Below are 22,154 nucleotides of genomic sequence, written 5' to 3'. Positions count from 1 at the left end.
GTGGGTTTCCTCCGGGTGCTCCGGTTTCCCCCACAGTCCAAAGACATGCAGGTTAGGTTAACTGGTGACTCTAAATTGAGCGTAGGTGTGAATGTGAGTGTGAATGGTTGTCTGTGTCTATGTGTCAGCCCTGTGATGACCTGGCGACTTGTCCAGGGTGAACCCCGCCTTTCGCCCGTAGTCAGCTGGGATAGGATCCAGCTTGCCTGCGACCCTGTAGAACAGGATAAAGCGGCGAGAGATGACGAGATGAGAGATGAGATTTTTCCATCAAAGTTGCATTTTGTGATTTCGAAGCAAAGTTTTAGTGCCGTTTCTAGAACACAACATCAAGAAAACGTGGAAGAAACAGCAATAATGGAAGAGCCGGTTTCTAAGCTGCCTAAAACTAGCAATGGGAATTATTTTTAGTTACATAATGCACTCAGGCTGCCAGTCAGTGTGTGACACACACACACACACACACACACACACACACACACACACACACTCTACGCCCCTGATTTACATGAGAAATTTGGTATTCATTGGTGTGTTTAAATTTACAGACAATACGAACTAATGTAAACAATTGGCTTCAACTCACATAAATATGAATTGGAAATTTTTAGTTCACGTTAGCTTATGCAAACACACAACTCTACTAAAAGATTGAGCCTCGTTTATCAATGTCCCCAACATTGAAACCTGAAAGCTTTAGAAACTCTAACAGACCTTTACTTTTTAACAGTATTGTTTTCAGATCACTCCACTGTTATGCTAATGCCAGCATACAGGCTGCTGGTTAAAGTCACCAAACCAGCTACAAAGCAGGTACGTGTGTGGCCAGAGGGGTCCTCAGAGGCACTCCAGGACTGTTTTTCCACCACTGACTGGAGCATGTTCAGACAGGCGGCCACCTACAGCAACATCACAGATCTCCAAGGGTACACGGAGACCGTCACTGCCTACATGAGGAAGTGCATGGATGATGTTACAGTCACCAGAACCATCTCATTCGGGCCAATCAGAAGCCATGGCTGACAGGGGAAGTCCACAGGCTCCTGTGGGCTCGGAACGCCACCTTCAGAGCTGGGGACGAGGTGGGCCTGAGGACAGCTAGGGCCAACCTGTCACGAGGCATCAGGGTGGCCAAGAGACAGTATTCCAGGTACATTGCTGACCATTTCAACGACAGCAGAGACACCAGGAACCTGTGACGGGGGATTCAGACCATCACAGACTACAAGCCCTCGCTGCAGACCTGTGATAACTCCACATCTCTGCTGAATCAGTTGAACGACTTCTTCGCTCGCTTTGAGGCAGACAACAGCACCATGGCACAGAAGACCCCACCACCTCCCGGCGACCAGGTGTTGACGCTGTCCCCAGACAGCATGAGGAGAGCTCTCAGGACGACAAATGCACGAAAAGCCCCGGGTCCTGATAACATTCCTGGTCGTGTCCTGAGAGACTGTGCCGAGGAGCTCACAGATGTCTTTACAGACATCTTCAACATCTCATTGAGCCAGGCTGTTGTCCCCACATGCCTCAAAGCCACCACCATCATCCCGGTCCCGAAGAAGCCGTCTCCCTCCTGCTTCAATGACTACCGCCCTGTCGCACTCACTCCCATCCTCATGAAGTGCTTCGAGCGGCTAGTCATGAGGCATATCAAGTCTGCCCTCCGCCCCGCCCTGGACCCTTTCCAGTTTGTATATCAGTCCAACCGTTCGACCGATGACGCCATCTCCACTGCCCTCCACTCAGCCCTCACCCACCTGGAGACAAAAGACTCGTACGTCAGAATGCTGTTCATAGACTTTAGCTCAGCATTCAACACAATCATTCCTCAGCAGCTCATCCATAAACTGGACCAGCTGGGACTCAACACCTCCCTGTGCAACTGGCTGCTGGACTTCCTGACGGGGAGACCACAGACTGTGCGGCTTAGCAGCAACTCCTCCAGCACCATCACATTGAACACGGGGGCCCCCCAAGGATGTGTGCTGAGCCCCCTCCTCTTCACTCTTCATTAAGTTTGCGGATGACACGACTGTGGTGGGTCTCATCAACAATGGCGATGAGACAATCTACAGGAGTGAGGTGAGCCGCTTGGCCTTGTGGTGCAAGGACAACAATCTCTGCCTGAATGTGGAGAAGATGAAGGAGATTGTTGTGGACTTCAGGAGAGCGCACACCCAGCATGCTCCACTATCTATCGACGGTGCTGCAGTGGAGAGGGTGAGCAGCACCAAGTTTCTGGGTGTGCACATCTCTGAAGACCTGTCCTGGAGCAACAACATCGCATCACTGGCCAAAAAAGCCCAACAGCATCTGTACTTCCTCCGCAAACTGAGGAGAGTAAGAGTCCCGGCCCCCATCATGCACACATTCTACAGAGGCACCATCGAGAACATCCTGACCAGCTGCATCACCGTGTGGTACGGCGCCTGCACCGTGCCCTGCTGCAAGACTCTGCAGCGCATCGTGAGAGCAGCTGAGAGGATCATTGGTGTCTCTCTCCCTTCTCTAATGGATATCTATAACTCCCGTCTCACCCGCAAAGCCATCAGGATTGCAGGTGGCTCCACCCACCCATCTCACAGCCTCTTCAGCCTGCTGCCGTTGGGGAGGAGACTGCGGAGTCTCCGGGCCAAAACCAGCAGGCTCAAGGACAGTTTCTTTCACCAGGCGGTCAGGAGGCTCAACTCCCTCCCTGTTCTGCCCCTCCTCCCCCCTCTGCCCCCTGCCACAGATTCTGCTCGGACACCCCCCTGCCCTCCCCCCCTTTAGTGAAAATAAGTACTAAAATGCAGGGTTTTGCATGTTATGTAATTAAAATTTTTTTCCAGGGACATAGCCCCCTGACCCCCCCCCCCCCCCCCCATCTTAGTTTGACTTTCAAAAGTTCAGGATTTTTTTCTTTGCTCCACTTTCATCTCTAAAGGTTTTCCAAAGTAATCCTGAGCCCATGTGGTTCTATCAGCTGTCGATGAATGACGGTTCTTGATGCCGTCTGAGGGATCAGAGATCACGGGGGTTCAGATTAGGCTTGAGCCCTTTACACACCAAAATTCCTCCAGATTCCTTGAATGGTTTAATGATATTCAGCACCGTAGAGGGTGAAATATCCAAATCCCTTCCTATCTTTCTTTGAGGAACATTGCTTTTAAACATTTCAATAATTTTCTCATGCATTTGTTGATAACCTGGAGGTCCTTGGCTCATCTTTACTCCTCAAAGACTCGGCCTTTCCTGGAGACTGATTTTGTACCAAATCATGATTACAGTCACCTGTTTCACATCACATCATTATTTAATTGTTGTACCTCATTACTCACCCTAAATTTCCCCACCCCAACTTTTTTAGAACTTATTGCAGGACTGAAGCTCAGGAATGGATGGATATAAACAAATGAAATGAAGCTGACCAACAAAACATGAGATAGCGCAGGTTCATTCTGTCTGCAGTGAAATACAAGTCAAAGTACATTAAAATCACTGCTTTCTTTTTTTAATTTGCATTTTCCACACTGTTCCAACTTTTTCTGATTTGGGGTTGTTGAAAAAAAATCTGCATGAAAATTTCACTTGAACGGCCACAAAGTATTAACTTTATAAGCGAGAAACTCAGGATTGTGTCTGATACAGAGGTTTCAATGAAATTTCACTTTTTCCGCCGGTGGAAATGGGTGAAATTATCACTAAACATGTCTCATGTTGAGTTTTTTGGGGGTAATGTTCAAATGAATGTGAAGGAAACCTTTTCAGATGCTTCTAATTTAGAAAATTGTGGTAAACTCTGAGACATGAACGACACACACGTGATTTTAATAATCGAAATTTGACTTAAGCATGTGCATAACACAGTTATGACTCTGAATAGGAGAAATTTTGCTCATGTAAATATTGACATAACTTTTGTTAAGCCTGAAATGTAAAATATTAGCTTCTTGCTAACAAGACAAAATTTGGGTTTATTTATTTATTTTTTTAAGTCTTACTAACATCCAGAGAGAGAAACGAGAGACGCTGGTAAAGGGATAACTGTTTTAGCTGTTAAACAATGGTTAAAGCGAGATGGCCTTTTGATTTCATAATATCGGTGAAATTTATTTCCCTCTGAAATGTGGTGATTGTGATATCTGTTTATTTCTGTAATATCTCACAAAATATCAGGCCATTCTGTGGCTGGGAAGTTATTTAATTTGAGGGGATTAAAGCAAATAATGTGCATGAAATCGCTCGCTTGGCGCAGTCAAGCAGACAGAGGAAGTCCGTGTGCGCATGCGCAGGTTTACCTTCTTCTTCTTCTTTTGGGTTTTATGGCAGCTGGCATCCACAGTGTTGCATTACTGCCATCTACAGGTTTCCCTTTGAGCGTGCACTGACAGTTCCATCATTCTGTCGCTAAACGAACAGCTGATCACACCGAGGTGCTCGCTGAGCGCCCATATTTATTAGTTTGGTCCTGCGTTTCCTTTCCTTTGTATATAACATAACGTCTTTTCTTCTCGCTTTCCGTTACTGTAGTCGGTCTTTCACGTTTCATTCGCACACTCATGTCCTCCATTTTTCTCTCCTGTTTCAAATTTGTATCCCACAATGCCTTGCATGAACGGGGAAAGCCCACCATGTGATGCATGACGTAGTATCTTGAATTGGGTCATGGTGAAGCAGGAAAAAATAGCGGAGAATTTAGGGGCACGTGGCTTTAAAGTCACTAATTGTTCTATTTAAAAAAACTAATAAAATTGGAAGTCTGTGATTTGAATTCAGTAGCTTTCAGTCACTAAACAAAAATAATTGGGTGTCAGGAAAATTCTTTTTATGATCGACACTCGAAAAATCTGAAGCACAGTACAGCTTTAAAGTCTGATGTCTCATTTGTTATCATCAGGTGTCAGGGATAGACACAAGGTACACAAAAACTTTATTTGGAAAAAAAAAAACCTTGCAACAAATTCAATACATACAACAAAATCAGGAGATTAACTGATTGGCAAATAGCGTAAAGTAGGCTAGGCAGGAGTCAAAAACTGTGTGTGTGTGTGTGTGTGTGTGTGTGTGTGTGTGTGTATACACCTCCACCGGATCATCACCTTGTCGTGGTATGGGGGCTTGCGTGTCTCGATGACCCTGAGAGCTATGCTGTAGATTCAATCATATTGGACAGGTCGAGGGGTCTAAGACTAAGATGATCCCTGGTCCTCCAGGTTGGGGGTTGGGCATAGGGTGAACAACCCCATCCCATAATAAACTGTAGGGGATCTTCGGAGCTACAGTGGTCCCCAGAGGTCAAATGCGCAGGCTCACATGGAGTGACACACCCTGCATTGGCCAACCACTGTCCCGCTACCTTGTGGGTAAGTTGAGGATGACAAAGGCTAGGGGAGCACACCTTGAGAGAAAAGCAACGTGTGTGGTGGCGTGCGACAGGCGGTTCTCTGAAAGACTGGAGTTCCAGCAGCCTCCTGCAGCTGTGGAAGAGTGCTGGTCGTCTTGGGCTTTCCCTTGCCACCAGGTCCCACCCACTCACAGTGAAGAAGTGCTGCTGGGACATGCGCACCCCCAATGGCACTCTAAATAATGTCTCTGCGCGGGTATCCACCTCTGCCTCGGTGAGACCAGCAACCGGAAACGGAAAGTCTGGCGGCGATAGGGTGTCTGGTGACGGGAGCAGGTTTGAATGCACTGGGAGCTCCTAGTCAGATCCCTGCACGCCAGCGGCACAGGGCTATTTATGGTCACCAGCAGCTGGGCTGAGTGGCAGCTGCTCTCGGCAGACCCCTGTGTGACTGAGCAGCCCTATTTAGGAGCCACACTGCTCACCCCAAGTGGGGAAGGGCCTAGAAAAGGTGGCCTAAACATTGCCCACTCAGAGTATTCTGGATAGGCTACTGCACCTATCGGGACATTCCACTCTGCTGTCGAAATAAATGCAAGAAAACTGTCCCTCTTAAACTGGCAACATGGAACATTCGAATCCTGCTGGATGCCAACGATGAAAGACCTCAGCGAAGAACTTCACTCATTGCCGCGGAACTCAACCACGATAACATTGACATTGCCGCTCTGAGTGAGACAAGGTTCCTGGATGAAGGCTCCCTGAAGGAGGACACCTACACCTTCTTCTGGAAGGGATACCCTGCAGGAGGATAACACCAGCATGGTGTAGGACTTGCAATAAAAAATAGCCTCCTGCCAAGACTCACTGAAACACCGATTGGCATAAGCGAAAGACTCATGTCACTCAGGATCCCTCTGGCTAAGAAACGGATGACGTGAAGGACCGCTTCTGTCAATCACTTGATGAGGCTCTCTGTCGTATACCCAAGGAAGACAAGATCCTTTTGCTCATCATCATCGGATACGACGGACAAAAAAAAAACCCTGTGTGTATATCGTTCATTTTTGACTCTACGTGTGTTTGATCAGTAGGATGGTGACTGTGAACGTGACAGAGTTTGGGTGTTGTAGTTTGTTGTGGCCATGTTTGTAGTCTGTGTTGCTCTCTGGGAGATGTAGTGTGACGCTGCTTCTGACGTTGATGTGACACTAATAAATAAACAAACTGTAATCATTGCAAAATTGCTGTGATATAAGAGGAATAAAACACTTAGGGACTTGTTGTTATAGGAAAATAATCAACATTGGTATGGCAGTCCAACAAATATTGCGGATCAGTGCAGCATAATGTCACATTGCATTGTTTTTGTGTACGTTTGTGCAGATGATTAATCCTGTAATTCAAGTTTTATGTGAAACACAGCCTCGCAGCTATGCTCAGCCATCAGTGAGTCACGTGATTGATGGCTCTATGATCAAGTCAAGTCTCATCTCATTATCTCATCTCATTATCTCTAGCCGCTTTATCCTTCTACAGGGTCGCAGGCGAGCTGGATCCTATCCCAGCTGACTACGGGCGAAAGGCGGGGTTCACCCTGGACAAGTCGCCAGGTCATCACAGGGCTGACACATAGACACAGACAACCATTCACACTCACACCTACGCTCAATTTAGAGTCACCAGTTAACCTAACCTGCATGTCTTTGGACTGTGGGGGAAACCGGAGCACCCGGAGGAAACCCACGCGGACACGGGGAGAACATGCAAACTCCACACAGAAAGGCCCTCGCCGGACCCGGGGTTCGAACCCAGGACCTTCTTGCTGTGAGGCGACAGCGCTAACCACTACACCACCGTGCCGCCTCAAGTCAAGTCACTTGATACTAAATCAATTAGTTAAAATGCCTGAGTAATTTATATTATCAGCAGTATGAAAAGAATGTTACAGATTGGCAGAGAAAAGGCAGAGATGGTTAAATGGGTTAGCATGGGGTTTTCAAAATAATTAAACATTAACCCCCCGTTTATTTATTTTTTGAGCCCAAGCTTCACATAAAAGAGACTTTGAGAGTAAAGAAATAATTCCAGCCTGCGCTGCTTTACATTTAAAATCAACTCGAAGCTACAGCGAGACCGTAAACACAGCGTGCGTGATTATTACCTTCAACACTGGGAGAGCACTTTGTCATTCACAGCCATAACAACCTGTGATTTACTGAATATAGACATAAAATACTGGAGGAATTTTACACTCTCAGAGCTCAGGTAAAAACAGTGCCGTGTGATGATTAAATGGAAGTCTGTGGCTGCAGTCGACTCCACAGCAGCTGTTCCTTTCAATAATTCATCAAAAATGCAGTGCAGGGAAATGAAGAGCTGTTTATAAAGCATTCATTAAAGATAAACACCATGAGGTGGAGTCGTACTGAAAACATCCTGAGACCGTACACACAGTTTTATACTGTACAGTAGGGTATTAGGCAGAAAAAGAAATTTACCAGTCAAAAATAATATTTTATATAATCCTGATAAGCGCCGCAGGTGCGAAGACGAGCGCCGCAGGCGCGAAGTCCCTCTAGGGGGGTCTGGGGGCATGCCCCCCAGAAAATTTTTGAAATTTAGACTTCATTTCCTGCATTCTAGGACATTTTCAGGGTGAAATGGCGTGTAATTTTTGATCAGAAATATTGCATATTTTTACTTTGTATTTTTTTCAGTTTCACTCCTGAATGTATCAGATGTATGTATGGTGTTTGATTTGGTAACAAAAGTGAAAAGAAAATAAACAACAATGAATTGTATATAATCTTTTGATCTAGTTACAGTATTTAATAAAAAAAAAAAAAAAAAAACAGTATTCTATTTTACCATACCCCAATGAAACCCCCTTGTTAATCAATGTATCACACATACCTTTTCTGTCTTTTTGTGGAAAAACGAATCAGTTTTTGTCACATTCAATTTGGGGCGTTTGTTGGGATTCATCTTGATCCAGAAGAGTGAGTCAGCAAAAAAAAATGCGGTTCTCCCACCAAGAAAGAGGAAACTACAACGCAGGGTGTTTGGCAATTTTCGACCAATCAGAATTCGCGATTTATTCAGTCCGCATGTTACAAGATTCAGTGCGGGCCAAAATGGCGGAAACGATGAAATATTCTGATTTTTCATTTCAAGTTTTCAGTATTTTTCGTATTAAACTGTGTTTCTTACGATTTGTAAATGATGGCGGAACCACACACGGACTGGCCATCGGGAGTAGCGGGAGTTTTCCCAGTGGGCCGGTGGTTCAGTGTGGGCCAGCGGAGAAAAAAAAAAAAAAACAGTTGTGCGCTGGCCTTTAATATGATAAGCAATGTTAACAGTTTCTTTAACAAACTGTTAACATTGCTTATCATATTAAAGGCCAGCGCGCAACTGTAATAAGCAATGTTAACAGTTTGTTAAAGAAACTGTTAACATTGCTTATCATATTAAAGGCCAGCGCGCAACTGTTTTTTTTTTTTTTTTCTCCGCCGGCCCACGCTGAACCACCAGCCCACCGGGAAAACTCCCGCTACTCCCGATGGCCAGTCCGTGTGTGGGCGGAACATAACTGGATTTATCGGATGACGTGGGAGTATTCATGTGCGAAAATTTTCGGCATTATCGTCCGTTTCAGTATCCGTCTGTGTGTATACTTGCCCGTTGAAATCGGCAATTGCCCGTCAAATTTACGGGTGGACGGGTCTCTGCCTAATACCTTACTGTACAGAATACCCACAATGCATTGCACTAGTGTTTCCTCTTAATTAACCAGGAGAAGAACATTCAGTTAATCCTCTGAGTGTTGATTAAAACTTAGCCATATTACAGTAGGACTCCGCCCCAAATACCACAGTTCATCACTTAAGGTATGTACTGGTATATACTAATGTGTAGTGGTGTTTATTATGATGTAATTGAGTTCAAAATCCAGCATCTGTGATGGTATGGGGGTGTGTTAGTGCCCATGCCAGGGGGAACTTACACATCTGTGAAGGCTCCATTAATGCTGAAAGGTACATATAGGTTTTGGAGAAACATATTCTTCCATCCAGACAATGTCTTTTTCAGAGATGTCCCTATTTATTCCATCAAGACGACGCCAAGTCACATTCTGCACGTGTTACAGCAGCATGGTTTCATAGTAAAAGAGTGCGGGTGCTAAACTGGCCTGCCTGCCTCCCATTGAAAATGTGTGGTGCATTATGAAGCACAAAATATGACAACAGAGACCCTGACTGTTGAGAAACTGAAGTGGTATATCGAGCAAAAATGAGAAAGAATTTAATATTTCAAACATCAGCAATGAGTGTCCTCAGTTCCCAAACACTTACTGAGTGTTGTGAAAGAAAAGATGATGTAACAGGAGTAAACATGCCCCTGGCACAACTTATTTGGAACGGTTTTCAGACATGAAATTCAGAATGAGTGTATATTTACAAAGAACAATATGTCATGTCAAGTTTATTTGTATAGCGCTTTTAACAATAAACATTGTTGCAAAGCAGCTTTACAGAATTTGAATTACTTAAAACATGAGCTAATTTTATCCCTAATCTATCCCCAATGATGAAGCCTGTGGCGACGGTGGCAAGGAAAAACTCCCTCAGACGACATGAGGAAGAAACCTCGAGAGGAACCAGACTCAAAAGGGAACCCAACCTCATCTGGGCAACAACAGACAGCCTGACTATAATATTAACAGTTTTAACATGAAGACAGCTTTGTTGATGTTATAAACTCTTCATTGATGGAAACTTGAGTGCAAAACTGTTCATGACAACTGCAGTCCTAAAGTTAGCAAGTCAACTGTAGTCCTCAGCCATAAAAGCATTACTGTTATTGTCCAGAGCGTCCTCCAGGTGTGACTTTCAACTGTCCACATGGGGCCGTCCTCCACAGGAGCGATGTGATGAGGCTCCAACCAGACATATGGCATCAGGATGGATCAGGCAGGTCCGAGGAGCAGAAGAGGTTCAGCATCTCGATCCCAGGACCGACATGTAACTCAGAGGGACAGATTGGGGGGGGGGGGACACAGGTTGTTAGTTATGCCCAATGTCACCTGAACAAGTGGGAGCAGTATACATATTGCACTGAGTACAAGCAGGGACTCCGGCAACTAACTCTGACAGCATAACTAAAAGGGGAGAGCCAGAAGGTAACACAGGCATGAGGGGCCCCGGGACATAAAGCAGCAGCCACTGCACCGTCAACAAACTCGAGTGAGCAAGCGAGTGGGGACTGACAGCATCCATACATCCCAGTTTACCAAAACACTCTGTCTGAGGACCCTCCAGATCTACACCTTTACCTCATAAACACCATTAACACAAGGCTTGACTAAACAGATATGTTTTCAGCCAAGACTTAAACACTGAGACTGTGTCTGATTCTCGAACACTACTTGGAAGGCTGTTCCATAACTGTGGGGCTTTGTAAGAAAAGGCTCCGCCCGCTGATGTAGCCTTCACTATACGAGGTACCAGCAGATAGCCTGCACCTTTTGATCTAAGTAGGCATGGTGGGTCATAGAGGACCAGAAGTTTGCTGTGGTACTGTGGTGCGAGACCATTCAGTGCTTTAAAGGTCAATAGTAGTATTTTATAATCAATACGAAATTTGATTGGGAGCCAATGCAGTGTGGATAAGACAGGCGTGATGGGGTCATATTTTCTAGTTCTAGTAAGGACTCTTGCTGCTGCATTTTGAACTAACTGGAGCTTGTTTATGCACTTATTGGAACATCCAGACAGTAAGGCATTACAATAATCCAACCTGGAGGGAACGAAAGCATGAACTAATTTTTCTGCGTCATGTAGTGACATTAAATTTCTTATCTTAGCAATATTTCTGAGATGAAAGAAAGCTATCCGGGTGATCTTATCAATGTGCGTTTCGAATGAAAGACTGGGGTCAATAATCACTCCGAGGTCTTTTACTGCTGCACGTGAAGAAACAGAAAGGCCATCCAGAGTTACTGTGGAATCAGAAAACTTACTTCTAGCTGCATGTGGTCTTCAAGTACTTCAGTCTTGTCAGAGTTAATCAGAAGGAAGTTAATAAGCATCCAGTGTCTAATGTCCTTCACACATTCCTCAATTCTATTAAGCTCGTGTCTCTCATCAGGTTTTGCAGAAACATACAACTGTGTGTCATCAGCATAACAGTGGAAACTAATACAATGTTTACGAATAACATCACTCAGAGGTAGCATATATAAAGAAAAAAGCAGTGGACCCAAGACAGAACCTTGTGGAACACCAAACTTTACCTCAGTACGTCTAGAAATATCACCATTTATATCAACATACTGATAGCGATCAGTTAAATAAGAGCTGAGCCAGGAGAGGGCCGTTCCCTTAACTCCCACAACATTTTCTAGTCTATCCAGAAGAATGGAATGATCAATGGTATCAAATGCTGCACTAAGGTCAAGCAACACAAGCAGCGAGACACAGCCCTGATCAGACGCCAACAGTAGGTCGTTTACTACTTTAACCAGAGCTGTCTCTGTGCGATGATGAGGTCTAAATCCTGACTGATACGTTTTATGGATGTTATTCCTATGTAAATATGAGCATAACTGCTGTGCCACAGCTTTTTCAAGGATCTTGGAGATAAAGGGGAGGTTTGATATTGGCCGATAATTGGACAGCTGACAGGGATCAAGGTCAGGTTTTTTAATCAGGGGTTTGATAACTGCTAGTTTAAAGGATTTGGGTACATAGCCAATCATAAGAGAAGAATTTATTATTTTTAGAAGCGGTTCAATTACTTCAGGCATTATCTGTTTGAATAGATGTGTAGGTAAGGGATCTAGTACACAAGTTGAGGCTTTTGATGCCGAGATTAATGAAAGTAATTCAGTTTCTCTAAGGGCAGTAAAACATTCTAATTGCTGATCTGATACAGTTATATTGTTAACTACAGGGTCACTTACATTGTCATCTCATCTCATTATCTCTAGCTGCTTTATCCTGTTCTACATGGTTGCAGGCAAGCTGGAGCCTATCCCCAGCTGACTATGGGCGAATTTTTTGTCGGATATTCTCAATTTTGTCATTAAAAAAATTCATGAAGTCGTTGCTACTACATACTGCAGGTGTGCATGTGTCTATAGTGGACTTATTCCTGGTTAATTTTGCTACAGTATTAAATAGGAATCTAGGATTTTTGTTCTCTTCTATTAGGGAGGAGAGATATGTTGATCTCGCAGCACTAAGAGCTTTTCTATACTTCAGGAAGCTCTCCTTCCACGCTAATTTTGTTTGACGCCATTTACGTTCCAATTTTCGAGTGGTCTGTTTTAATGTGCGAGTGTCATCATTATACCAGGGTGCTAATTTTTTGTCTCTGACCATTTTCCTTTTAAGAGGAGTTACATTATCTAAGGTACGGCGGAATGTTGACTCTAAGCATTCAGTTGCCTGATCAAGTTCTGCAGGGGCTGACAGTGACCCAATCAAAGTTGATAACTCTGGGAGATCATTTATAAAGCTCTGTGCAGTAGTTGATGTGAATGTACGTTTAATACAGTAGCGTGGTGAGGTGCATATATTATTACTCAGACATAGTTTGAATGAGATGAGATAATGATCTGAGATAACTTCAGACTGTGGAAGTGTGACTATATTTTCTACGTTTAACCTGAATGTTAGTATTAGATTGAGGGTCTGACCACCATTATGGGTCGGTCCTATGACATTCTGATTAATCCCTACTGAATCTAAAATGGACACAAACGCTGTTTTTAAAGGGTCTTCTGGGTTATCGACGTGAATATTAAAATCTCCGACAACTAAAGCTTTGTCTAAGGAAATAACCAGATCTGAGATAAAATCTGCAAATTCAGAAAGAAACTCAGAATATGGCCCCGGGGGCCTGTAAATAATAAGTAACGGAATTAACTGGGTAGACTTATTTTTCGAGGCTACATACATTATATGAGTATGAAGAACTTCAAATGTATGAAATTTATAACCAGGTTTGTGTGTTACACCTACAGAGGCTCCAACTTGGGAAATTGCAAAGAGGGAGATTCTCCCTCTCTGCGAGTAGCTCTGAGGGAGACAAGTTTGAGCGCTGTAGGCGCGAAGGCGAGTTATGTTTTATATATATATATATATATATATATATATATATATATATATATAAAAAGCGGCTAGAGATAATGAGATGATATATATAGTGTGTGTGTGTGTGTATATATATATATATATATATATATATATATAATGGGCGGCACGGTGGTGTAGTGGTTAGTGCTGTCGCCTCACAGCAAGAAGGTCCTGGGTTCGAGCCCCGTGGCTGTCGAGGGCCTTTCTGTGCGGAGTTTGCATGTTCTCCCCGTGTCCGCGTGGGTTTCCTCCGGGTGCTCCGGTTTCCCCCACAGTCCAAAGACATGCAGGTTAGGTTAACTGGTGACTCTAAATTGAGCGTAGGTGTGAATGTGAGTGTGAATGGTTGTCTGTGTCTATGTGTCAGCCCTGTGATGACCTGGCGACTTGTCCAGGGTGTACCCCGCCTTTCGCCCGTAGTCAGCTGGGATAGGCTCCAGCTTGCCTGCGACCCTGTAGAAGGATAAAGCGGCTACAGATAATGAGATGAGATATATATATATATATATATATATAATGATGATTCACCACATTTCGTGTCAATTAAATCTTATTAACAGTAACAGATCTAGATAAATCCAGTGACTATAGACCAAACTTTAATATGCCTAAAGTCAATGTTAATGTCAATAATGACAATGGTCGACCCTCTGATGCTAATATTCTTCTAATAATATTCTTTTTCTAAGTCTAAGTTAGTAAAAGTCAGACAAAAAAGTCAGACAAGTTGGTTAGAATCTAACGTCTGGTCTGGTGATCTAACCCTGTCAGATATAGGGTTATCTTACTGCCGTCCAAAATAGTCCGCCATTCATCCCTGGTGACCCTCGCGATGGGCGATCCCAACTTTATCTTGGTGATTTTCTGATATTTTTTCTTCGTAGTTTGGCTTTTGCCATTTCCACCAATGGAACTTCGTTTCATTATCTCATTCAAGAGAACATAAAGTTAAAGACGAGCAGGCGATAAATGCAGACGAAATGCAGACGCAAAAAGGTTGAGTGTCGCGGGTTTTCTCGTTCTCTCGCACGTATCATTAATAGCGCCATCTGTATGCTTTATCAGTAACTGCTAAGACATTGTGTGGCTCAGTGTGACCTCGCAGTGTACCAAATTCCGCTCGATTCATATGCACGCTTGATCTGTGCGCGCAGGCCTCCGGCATTCACTCCAATCCCCCCGTTACACCGATCGGTGTACCGACCGGGGAATCGGCATATACCGTGGGGTACACACTCAAGTCCACCCATACAATGTCAGACACACGAAAAGCGGAAAGTCAACTATTAATTTTTGTCAACATAAACGGATCAAGTTATATTTTAACTAATCATGTGTAGTAAGGGCGGGCGGGAGATCGGGAGGATTTTCTGAATGTTCCCTAAAGCGGGAGATCTCCCGCCCACGGCGGGAGAGTTGGAGCCTCTGCACCTAGATAATCATTATAAATAACTGCGACGCCTCCTCCTCTGCCAGTTAGACAAGGCTGGTGTATATAACTGTATCCAGGAGGACTCACTTCATTTAATGCTATATATTCATTTGGCTTAATCCATGTTTCAGTTAAACACAGTACATTAAACTCCTGATCAGTAATGAGTTTATTAACCATTAGCGCTTTAGGTGTAAGAGATCTAATATTTAATAGCCCCACCTTTAGATCAAAGGTGCTGGCAGCAGCTGTACAGTCAGTATGATCTAATTTTATATTGATTAGGTTACTGGAACAAACTCTCTGAAAATTTCTACCTTTTTGTTGAGCTCGGGGAACAGACACAGTCTCGATGTAGTGGACCCTGAGTGGCGACTCTGTGCAGCTAGCAGACAGTCGGTTTAGCCTGTTCGTCTGCTCCCTGGCCTTGGCTCTGGATTGTCAGAAATTAACTAGGCCTGTTCTGAGACTATAACCTATGCTGCAGGAAATGATAGCAGCACCTTCCCGAGTGGGATGGATACCGTCCCGCCCTAACAGGCCAGCAGTGCCCTCAAAATTAGCCCAATTATCTATAAAGCCCACACTGTTTTCAGAGCACCACCTGGACAACCAGCAGTTCAGCAACCATAACCTGCTGTAAGCTACATCGCCACACCACATTGGGATGGGGCCAGAGCATACTACAGCATCAGACATTGCGTTCGCTAATTTAAACACCTCTACAAAGTTACTCTTAGTAACCTCAGACTGACGAAGGCGTAGATCATTAGCTCCTGCATGGATAACTATCTTTGAGAATTTGTGCTTGCCTAGGACCCTAAGATTACCTGCTATGTCCGGTGCCCTGGCTCCCGGTATACACCTGACTAAAGCTGCTGCTGCCCCTAAAGGCTGAGCTAATTTCACGTGCCATATGATAGAGTCCCCTATAACCAGCTCTTTCAGGTTTCTCATACCCCTTTTCCACCAAATCATTTCCAGGGCTGGTTCGGGGCCAGTGCTGGTGCTGGTTCACAACTCGTTCAACTTGCGAGCCAGCTGAGAACCAGTTTGCTTTTCCATAGCTCGCGGTGCTAAGGGAAGCCACATCATTACGTTGCTGTATACGTCAGTTACGCCATTGTATACGTCAGTTACGTCGCTACGTTTGCATAAACCTTGGCGCGAATATCGAAGCAAAAACAACACGGAAGAAGCAGCAGCAGCAGCAACAACAACAATAATAATGGATGACTTCGCGTTTGTACAGCTGCTGCTTCTTGTCGCTTAAAAATGGCGATCTTTTGCGGTCTTGTTATTGTTGTTGGTCTTAACCGTTTTTTCTGGCCCCAGAGCCAGTTCTTTGTCAGTGGAAACAGAAAACCCAGTTCCAAACTAAGCACTGGCCCCGAACCAGCCCTGGAACTGCTTTGGTGGAAAAGGGGCATCAGTGGATGCATCACTAAGGAGAGCAAACCTGTTCGACACGTGAAGTGGAGAAGAGTGGTGCTCCCGTGGGCGAGCCTCAGCGGTAGCTTTGGCTCTACGCTTATGCCGCCGAGCTGTCACCCATTCGCTCTGCTGTAAGGGCTCTAATGCCGGAGTTGGGGGATTACTAACTCCACCTAGGGCATCCAGACTTTCCCCTACAGAAACTACACTGTTCTCATTCTCACTGGCCTTCTCTAAAGACTGGATACACGCTTCTAACACTGTAATCTTGTTCGTCAGAGAGCTAATTAATCTGCACTTATCACAAATAAAGCTATCGCTAGCGACGGAGGAAGAATGACTAAACATCCTGCACTCAGCACACTGAACAGGCTGAAGGTGTGCCATGATGAAAAGATTCACATACCTTAATCGAGGATCTGTTGATATAATAAAGTTTATCAGTTTGAATATTAGGGCGGCACGGTGGTGTAGTGGTTAGCGCTGTCGCCTCACAGCAAGAAGGTCCTGGGTTCGAGCCCTGGGGCCGGCGAGGGCCTTTCTGTGTGGAGTTTGCATGTTCTCCCCGTGTCCGCGTGGGTTTCCTCCGGGTGCTCCGGTTTCCCCCACAGTCCAAAGACATGCAGGTTAGGTTAACTGGTGACTCTAAATTGACTGTAGGTGTGAATGTGAGTGTGAATGGTTGTCTGTGTCTATGTGTCAGCGCTGTGATGACCTGGCGACTTGTCCAGGGTGTACCCCGCCTTTCACCCGTAGTCAGCTGGGATAGGATCCAGCTCGCCTGCGACCCTGTAGAAGGATAAAGCGGCTAGAGCTAATGAGATGAGATGAGTTTGAATATTAAATATCTTGTCTTTGGGCTGTATTATTGTGTACTGGTATATATTTGATTGTAATGGTGTTTATTGCTTTATGTTGGTATGTAATGGTATGTAATAGTATCTACAGATGTGTGTTTGTGTGTATTAGTATACAGTATGTCTGTGTCTAATGGTGTATTTTAGGTTTATTGGTGTTTATTAGTATCTATTTGTTTTTATTGGGGTGTATATTGGTGGATATTGTTATCTGTTGGCGTGTAATGGTGTGTATTGGTTTTTATTGGTAATGGTTAATGGTTCATTCACATGCATTAGTGTATATTAGTGTATAAAAGTGTAATGGTGTAATGTGTATTGATGTGTAATGTTGTATATTGGTTTCTATTGGTGTGAATTGTTGTGTATTTGTGTGTAATGATATATATGACTAATTGTGCACATGTATACACACTATTGTTTTGCAGTAGTGTCTACTAGTATCTTTTGGTGTTTAATGGCTTCTGCTGGTGTGTATTGGTATTATTGTTGTGTAATGACATATATTAGTGTGTAATGTTATCTGTTGGTGTGTATTGATTTGATTGATGTGTAATTGGTATTATTATTGTGTAATGATGTGTAACAGTGTATAATGTCTATTGGCATGTACTGGTGTGTATTGATGTATATCGTGTGTATTGGTGTGTATTGTTATTATTATTGTGTATTGATGTGTAATAGTGTGTAGTGTTATCTGTTGGTGTGTTTTGGTGTGGTGTCTATTGGTGTGTACTGGTGCATATTGGTGTGTATTGGTAAACCCTTTCTTCTTTTCCTCTTTAGTCGTTGGCGTTGTGTCTCTATTGGACCTTGTTTCAGGTTTGGTTCATTAAAAGCTCTTTGAATGGCGAACATCTGCTTTTCAATATGGGGTTCTAACCCTCTATCTGAGTTCTGCATAAAACCTTTAGGGTTCCTCTGAAGGAGCAAACTGAAGAACATTTACAGTGATCAATGGAAACTTTATTTAAAAATATCTGTGCTCTAGTAGGTGGTAGTCCCCCCCCCCCCCCCACACACACACACACACAGCAGTGTGTCATAGTGCCTCAACACATGGAAACATGAACAGCAAAACTTGAAAGAAGATAAGATGAATAAAATGTGGTGATGTCACAGAGCCAGCACAGAGAGCATCAGAGCCGCTGTTGCCATGGCAACGACCAGTATCATTTTACACTAATCCCATAACAACACCGCAGACGAGACAGAGCGAGACATTTTAATAAAAACGTGTTCCTCACATGGTTCCAGGTTTCTAAAAAGGTTCTACTTTTTAGAAACAAACTGAAGAACACTCTGTGTGTGTGTGTGTGTGTGTGTGTGTGTGTACTAAACTAACCCTTCCCTTTTTTCTTTTTCTGTCTTTCTTTTCTTTGTGTGCTTTTCCATTTTTTTGTTCATCTTTTCCTCTTTCCTTTCTCTTTATTCTTTTACTCATCTGTTTTCCTTTATCTTCTCTTCCTTTTTCTTTTATCTTACTTCCTCCTCTGTTCTTCTGTGCCTCTTCACCTTTCTTTCACTCTTGCTACTGGATCTGTTTCCTCTGTCTATCTGTCTGTCTGTCTGTCTCTCTCTCAGTAATTCTGTCCCCACGACCCTCCATCCTCTCACATCATGTCTCTCAGCACCATGCTGTTCTGCTGAGTCTCTCTCTCTCTCTCTCTCTCTCTCTCTCTCTCCTCCACAATGAGTCGCTTTCTGTCGAAGTTGGACCCCAGGCGTGTCCAGTGGGGGGCGTTCGGCTCCCGTGTCCTCCGCACCAAGCCGGTGGAGTCCATGTTGGAAAGCGAGAGCAGCACTAAATTGGCACGTGTCCTGTCCACTTTTGACCTCGTCTCCCTTGGTGTTGGCAGCTGCGTCGGCACGGGGATGTATGTCGTATCTGGGCTGGTTGCTAAGGAAATGGCTGGCCCGGGAGTCATCATGTCCTTCATCATTGCTGCTGTGGCCTCCATCCTGTCAGGTGACCACATCCACTTCCTGTTGTATTATCAATACAGAGTGTGATATAGAGTGTGATATGAAACAGAATGTGATGGAGTGTGAGACAGTGTGATGTGGTACAGTGTGATACAGATTGTGATGTAATACAGAGTGTGATACAGAGCAATACAGAACGTTATACACATTATGTGATAGAGTGAGATACAGAGTGATATAGTGTGATAGTGTAACACAATGTTATACACAAAGTGATGTGATACAAAGTGTGAACAGGGTGTATATGAGCGCATCCAGGAGTGAGAATAACATTTAAAGAGGGAAATTTGTTGCAGCAGATTTCAGAGTCAACCAAAAATGAAGAAACCATGGAAACATTTTTATTCCAGTGGAGAGTTTAATCGACCCATGAAAACCCACACACACACCCACACACACATATACACATATATATACACACACACACACACACACACACTGTATACACACACACACACACACACACACACACACACACACACACACTGTACACACACACTGTACACACACACACACACACACACACACACAGAGGAATATTGATTTATAATCCTGTAATTTATGAGGTCTAAGAGAATAAATACTGATAAGTGAGCAATAAATGAGTAGTGAAGCCGTCTGAGTGTGAACACGAGCACTGCGGCTGCACAGAAGTGTGGAAGGAACAAATATTTTTGGATAAAAAGAAATGAAAAAGGATGTTTAACTCTCCTTATTACCTCCGCCAAGGAGGTTATGTTTTCGGTAGCGTTGGTTTGTTGGTTTGTCTGTTAGCAACATTACGGAAAAAGTAATGAACGGATTGCTCTGAAATTTTTTCCAGAAGTGTGACTGGGCACAAGTAACAATCCATTAAATTTTGGCGGTGATCCGGATCACCTTCTGGATCCCGGAATTTTTTTAAAGGATTCTTGGCAGAGGTCTGCGCTCTCCGAGTGCTTTTCTAGTTTTATTGATGTTTCCTGTTATTTTTAATTTTCCATCTCCCTGTTAGCTGTTTCTCACATTCCATATTTGGTCAGTGGAATAGTTCGAGATCTCAATTTACACCAGAAAAAAAAAATGGCAAAAGCAGAAAAAAAAATCCAAATTCTCACGACCCACTTCGCTAGCACACTCGTGTATTACCGTCACTATCTGTGTGAGTAGATGTTTGTGTAACAGGTATGGAAGAGGTCTCCAGTGTGTTCTCCTGCAGGTGTGTGTTACGCTGAGTTTGGTGTGCGTGTGCCGAAGACGACGGGTTCTGCGTACACCTACAGCTATGTAACGGTGGGTGAGTGTGTGGCCTTCTTCATTGGCTGGAACCTGATCCTGGAGTATCTGATCGGCACGGCGGCAGGAGCGAGCGCTCTCAGCAGCATGTTCGACTCCCTCGCTAACCACAGCATCAGCTCCTTCATGATCAGCCATGTGGGCACACTCAATGGCCTCGGTGAGCGTGTGTGTGTGTGTGTGTGTGTGTATGTGTGTGTGTAGTGAATCAGAACAATTTGATAATACATGTCCATGCTCTACTAATCGTACCAGATACATGTTCTTTCCGAGGTGTATTTATAGTAAATGTTCCAGTGCTGCATGTGGGAAAGAATACATCTGCTTCCTGTGGATAGACCACACCTACTTCCTGTAAAAAATATAAATAATTATAGTGAAAGCTGTGGATATTTCCCCATTTCATTTTCACTGGATAAAATGGTTTCCTTTCACGCTGTCATGTCAGTGATGGTCCCTATCAAAGGTTACTGAAGACTGGGATGTAAACATAGTTCTAACCTCCTGGTAGCTGTAGGAGCTTCATCCGTCCCACCTGTCCGTGTTGTCATCAGGTAAAGGCGAGGAGGCATATCCTGACATCCTGGCTCTCGTCATTGCCGTCCTCGTCACGGCCATCGTGGCTTTGGGAGTGAAGAACTCTGTTGGCTTCAACAACGTCCTGAACATTATCAACCTGCTCGTCTGGGTCTTTATGATGATCGCTGGGTTTTTCTTCGTTGACAGCTCAAACTGGGATGAAGGAAGGTTCCTGCCATTCGGCTGGTCAGGGGTAAAGACACACCTGTAACACACCAGTAGCATCCTTAAGCACACCAGTAACACCCCAGTAGCAGCCCTGTAACATACCTGTAGCAGCCCTGTAACATACCTGTAACACCCCAGTAGCAGCCCTGTAACACCCCAGTAGCAGCCCTGTAACACACCAGTAGCAGCCCTGTAACATACCTGTAACACACCAGTAGCAGCCCTGTAACACACCAGTAGCAGCCCTGTAACATACCAGTAGCAGCCCTGTAACACACCAGTAGCAGCCCTGTAAGATACCTGTAACACACCAGTAGCAGCCCTGTAACACACCAGTAGCAGCCCTGTAACACACCAGTAGCAGCCCTGTAATACACCTATAACACACCAGTAGCAGCCCTGTAATACACCAGTAGCAGCCCTGTAACACACCAGTAGCAGCCCTGTAACACACCAGTAGCAGCCCTGTAACACACCTGTAGCAGCCCTGTAACACACCTATAACACACCTGTAGCAGCCCTGTAACACACCTGTAGCAGCCCTGTAACACACCTATAACACACCTGTAGCAGCCCTGTAACACACCTGTAGCAGCCCTGTAACACACCTGTAACACACCAGTAGCAGCCCTGTAAAACACCTATAACACACGAGTAGCAGCCCTGTAACACACCAGTAGCAGCCCTGTAACACACCAGTAGCAGCCCTGTAATACACCTAAAACACACCAGTAGCAGCCCTGTAACACACCTGTAGCAGCCCTGTAATACACCTATAACACACCAGTAGCAGCCCTGTAACACACCTGTAGCAGCCCTTTAACACACCTGTAACACACCAGTAGCAGCCCTGTAACACACCTGTAGCAGCCCTGTAACACACCTGTAACACACCAGTAGCAGCCCTGTAACACACCTGTAGCAGCCCTGTAATACACCTATAACACACC

The 22,154-nt window shown here is 44.4% G+C and overlaps 1 protein-coding gene across 2 annotated transcripts in view; it reads left to right on the top strand.

The window, feature by feature from the left end:
- slc7a14a (solute carrier family 7 member 14a) overlaps positions 1-22,154 on the top strand; it is a 53,260-nt gene that overhangs the window by 16,217 nt on the left and 14,889 nt on the right. For both annotated transcript variants that reach the window (XM_060897946.1, XM_060897947.1), the window contains exons 2-4: positions 18,781-19,165; positions 20,381-20,617; positions 21,012-21,229. In XM_060897946.1, coding sequence (XP_060753929.1) covers positions 18,889-19,165; positions 20,381-20,617; positions 21,012-21,229 — 732 coding nt within the window. In that variant the 5' untranslated portion in view covers positions 18,781-18,888. The remainder of the gene's footprint in view (positions 1-18,780; positions 19,166-20,380; positions 20,618-21,011; positions 21,230-22,154) is intronic.

Source organism: Neoarius graeffei, chromosome 17 (assembly GCF_027579695.1).
Source record: "Neoarius graeffei isolate fNeoGra1 chromosome 17, fNeoGra1.pri, whole genome shotgun sequence".
NCBI classification, from domain to species: domain Eukaryota; kingdom Metazoa; phylum Chordata; class Actinopteri; order Siluriformes; family Ariidae; genus Neoarius; species Neoarius graeffei.
The sequence above is the reverse complement of the archived record's forward strand: the minus strand, read 5'-3'. Positions and strand labels throughout refer to the sequence as shown.